The sequence below is a fragment of the Myotis davidii genome, unplaced genomic scaffold, assembly GCF_000327345.1.
Source record: "Myotis davidii unplaced genomic scaffold, ASM32734v1 scaffold271, whole genome shotgun sequence".
Classification (NCBI taxonomy): Eukaryota; Metazoa; Chordata; class Mammalia; order Chiroptera; family Vespertilionidae; genus Myotis; species Myotis davidii.
The window spans coordinates 165339-169974 of record NW_006284839.1 but is presented as its reverse complement, the minus strand read 5'-3'; the positions used below and the strand labels follow the sequence as shown (position 1 = coordinate 169974).

The window sequence follows — 4636 nt, the reverse complement described above, 5'->3', positions numbered from 1 at the left end:
ATTATTCTCTGTAGTTTTCTATAATTTAATTTTTTTTTAAAAAAAGGAAGAATATGCTGAGCCCAGAAATAATTCTGATTGTTAAATCATCTACAACACAGAAGCAAGTCATCACCAAAATTTCCCAAACTCCTTTATCTACAATGTGTAAAGCCAGATACTATATAGAAATTCAACAAAATATCTATTTGTTTCCACTTCCTTCCGCTCTAAGAGCAGCGAACAATGGTTGCTAAGCTGCCTGAGCCATAGAGGACTGCCTGAGAAACAGTTTCCTTCCCTCATGTGAAGCTGATAAAGAGCTGGGCCTTTGTTTCCCCACCATAGTTATGTATCCAACTTCCGTTAGGATAGTACGGTATAAATAATGAAAACATTTACCTTCATTTGTTTAGTGAGTAAGTCTAATTTGATATTTCTGTCATGTTTTCAAAATTTGTAGACACATGCAAAAATGGATATCCTGGAAATTACTTTTTATTTTGTTTTTATAAGCAATTTGATAACCCTAATAAACTGTTTAGAAATGTTGGGGAAATGATAACAACAGACAGTGGTAGTGGTAACTAACGTTTATAAAGCATGCTGGGCTATGCACGCTGCCTGGTGCTTTACATACATTATCTTATTTCAACTGCACAAAGACTCGGCAAGACAGGTACTATTAATTAGCTCCATTTCTCAACATTAAAAACAAAAAAAATGTATCCAGGGTCTAACAGTAAATAAACAAAGGTTTTAAATACAATAAAGAAACATGAGTCAATGAACAAAAACCCACTTTGTTGCTAACTTCACCAGAAGACATCCTTTCTGTTAAGGAAAGACCCTGGTGGGTCACAAGGAATCTCAGATAAAGGTAAATGCCAGCATGGCAAGAAAATCTTTTTATCTATTGCTCTCCTTCCAGTAAATTATCAGTTTAAGTGGATTTAATAAAGTATTTCTTTGTAATAACTGGGAAAATTAAATTCTTTAAATAGTTATAATTATGATTTTACTTCTCATAATTTTAATCTAAAATCAAAACAAAAAAAGAAATAAATCAAACCTTTCTCTGCATTCTTGATAGATTTTTTCTCTTTTCCTTAAAAGTCATGAACTTTTTTGGTTTATTAATGTCCTCTGTATCTTTTTTCACTTCTACTTCCTTGATTCTTAGGCACAAGAATGTTTTTAGCATCTAATATTGAAGAAGACACAAATGTAAGTATTAAGTTTATATTGCCTTCAAAAACTTTATACAGAAAAATATGCACTTAACAATGTTATTTCCTCCCTTCGTGCAAAGAAAGAGAAAAAAACACCTTTGAACTATCTTTTATCACATTTCACATAAACATTTATCTTTTTGCTAAATATATTTGATAACTTGTGTCTATGAAAGCACAACTACTATTTGGCTAACTACAAGTAATATTATTCTGCAGTTTGATGACAACAACAAAGAGAGAGCACATTCCTTGGTATTGGCAGACAGGAGTCAAAGAGTAGACAGGCCAGAAAAAGGTTTGAACCAATATTGGAGGAGGGGATATAAATTAGGTATTACTTTTTATTTTCTTTTTCTAAATATATATATTGTTTTTATTGATTTCAGAGAGGAAGGGTGAGGGAGGGAGAGATGGAAACATCAATGATGAGAATCATTGATTGGCTGCCTCCTGCCCGCCCCATACTGGGGAACGAGCCCACAACCCGGGCATTGTGCCCTTGATTGGAATCAAACCTGGGACCCTTTAGTCCATAGGCTGACACTCTATCCACTGAGCCAAACTGGTTAGGGCATAAATTAGGTATTTCTAAACCAGCTTTAATTTCCCATTTACCAAATGGAAAAATGTTGATCACATGATACAAACTTTCAGTTAGAGGATATGTAAGTTCTGGAGATCTAAAGTACAGCATGGTGACTACACTTAATAATACTGTGTCATATACTTCAAATTTGCTAAGAGAGTAGATCTTCAGTATTTTCACCAAACGGGGAAAAGGGTAACCATGAAAGGTGATGAATGTCTTAATTAACTTGATTGTGGTAATCATTTCACAATGTATACGTATATTAAATCATCACACTCTACACTTTAAAAACCCAAATTAAAGAATGCAGTTTATAATTCTAACATCACTAAAATGAAAATGTTTCCCTGTGACCAAGTTTCATGTTCAAGCCTTATGATCTGATCACTCTACAATTCTGAATAAAGACACCAAATATGTTCTCTACTTAAGTACAATATTTATAATTTTCGCAGTTCAACTAAAATTATCAGCTTTAATGAAAGGGATCTGATGGCAAAGCAAGGCTAAAATTAGGAACTAGAACAGTAGAAATTGTGAGCTAAGCAATCAAAACTGTATGACGAGATTTCATTTGGGGAATTAAGTATTTTCCCTTTCTACTTTACACACTTCTATAAATAAATACCTCATAGCAACTGAAAATTAACTTCGTAATTTAAAACAAACCGTGTAAAGTAAAATGCGAAAAACTTACCTCTGGCCTAACGTCATAATTTCTGCCCTTCACAAATCCAGAAATCACTTTGATTACTCCAAGGGAAGCTTGGCCTAATTTATCTTGCTTAAAAAGCTTCTTAACTGCCTCGCAGCACATTTCAGATATCTGAAAAACAAAATGTCACACTAAACTGGCGTTTCTCAGCCTCAGCACACCTGACATTTGGGGCCAGAGAATTCTTTGTTGTGGGGAGCTATCCTGTGCATTGTGGGATATTTAGATGTCTGGCCTTTATCCACTACAAGGCAGTTAACACCCCAACCAGCACAGTCCTGGCGATCAAAACTGGGGTTCGGCACAGCCTAATACTCCCTGGAGGGCAAAACTGCCTCCTATTCAAAGCCACTGCACTAAACTTACAGGGATCAAATAGTTTTCTTAAAGAAACAGTGTTTAGTAAAGTGATTCTATTTCAGCTCCAAAAATTTTTTGAGAGAAAAAAAGCCATACGGTCTATAATTTTCTGTTAAGCCCAACAGCAACAATCGTTTAGAGCAGCCCACCGATTTTGACAGGTCGTTCATGAGAGGGACAATCAGGACGATGATGTTGTTGTGAAAGTTGAAATGAGGCAGTGCCACCAGCAGCTCACACAGGCTCTTCACAGCCACTTCTGCCAGTCCTTTGTATGCCTTTAAGGAAACTACATTACTTTTCTTCAGCTTCCTTTGCTTCCAGTCTAATAAAAAGATAACTCTAATTACTTACTTCACTCATTGGTCAAAACTTCAGCTAATTACCTTTCTTTTACAGTAATATGTGATAATATTAAAACTCAACGTACCACGCAAATTCTTAAATGAGTTGTATCTATCCTTAGACAAGACAAAGGTCATCATCAAAATGTTTCTACACCATCCACCCTCTGACTCTAAACACAATTACCAGTCTTGGCTTCCCATGTTTTTTAAAAGATACATATATCAGCCAGCTGGTGTGGTTCAATGGCTGAGCATCGACAAATGAACCATGTCACAGTTCGATACCCAGTCAGGGCTCAGGCCGGGGTTGTGGGCTTGATCCCCAGTAGGGAGTGTGCAAGAGCAGCCGATCAATGATTCTCTCTCATCATTGATGTTTCCATCTTTCTCTCCCTCTCCCTTCCTCTTTGAAGTCAATAAAAACATATTTTTTTTAAAAAACCCACAATAAATTCCAACCATTTATGAATTAAGACATATACAACTACTTACTAGGTAAAGGACTGCAACAATACTAATAACTGACAAAATACAGTCCTTAATACAGTCTAGGCATAGTTGTAAGCACTTTGTATCTATTAATTCATTTACTTTTACACAACAATCCTGTGAGTTAAGGACTAGTATTATTCCCACTTGACAGCTAGAAAAGCGGAAGCACAGAAAGATTAAATGATTTGCACATGCCCTGACCAGATTGGCTCAGTGGATAGAGCATCGGCCTACGGACCGAAGCGTCCCAGGTTCGATTCCAGTCAGGGGCATGTGCCTTGGTTGCAGGCATATCCCCAGTGGGAGGTGTGCAGGAGGCAGCTGATCGGTGTTCCTCTCCCATCGATGTTTCTAGCTCTCTATCCCTCTCCCTTCCTCGCTGTGAAAAATCAATAAAATATATTTTTTTAAAAAAATGATTTGCACATCACATAGGTGTTAAGTGATAAGCCAAGATTTGAACCCAGAAAGTCTGACTCGAGACCCTGTTCCTGACCATACACTATGCTGACAGCCAACACACAGCACAGAATAGAGAATTCACCTGCCTGACCAAAGCTAAGTATGTTACATTCTTTCAAGATGTTTAATATACCTTTAACCATTTGCTCCAGATTTTCCAAATAAAATTTATATTGGCTAACAAGCCCTTCTTCAAATTCTCTTAATTTTTGGGTTTCTTTGCGGATCTGAAAAGACCAAAACATCAATCACGTTTTAACATCAAAATATTGAAATCCAAAAATTAGCACAAAATGTTGAGTGCCTTGTATACGAGGTCATGTAAAACCAACCAAACAATACAAACAAAACAAAACAAAACCACCCTGTTTCTTCCATCTCTAGCTCTCCAAACTTTTCAGTTTATTTTATACTACGGGCCCGGTGCACGAAATTCATGCACTGGGGGGGGGGGGGG

General features: G+C 36.6%; 1 protein-coding gene across 1 annotated transcript in view; it reads right to left on the bottom strand.

The window, feature by feature from the left end:
- Positions 1–4636, bottom strand: part of NOC3L (NOC3 like DNA replication regulator) — a 22308-nt gene that overhangs the window by 8448 nt on the left and 9224 nt on the right. Inside the window, exons 8-11 of the mRNA XM_015557844.1 lie at positions 4313–4406; positions 3028–3203; positions 2501–2629; positions 1052–1183 (exon numbers count right to left, since the gene is read on the bottom strand). Coding sequence (XP_015413330.1) covers positions 1052–1183; positions 2501–2629; positions 3028–3203; positions 4313–4406 — 531 coding nt within the window. The remainder of the gene's footprint in view (positions 1–1051; positions 1184–2500; positions 2630–3027; positions 3204–4312; positions 4407–4636) is intronic.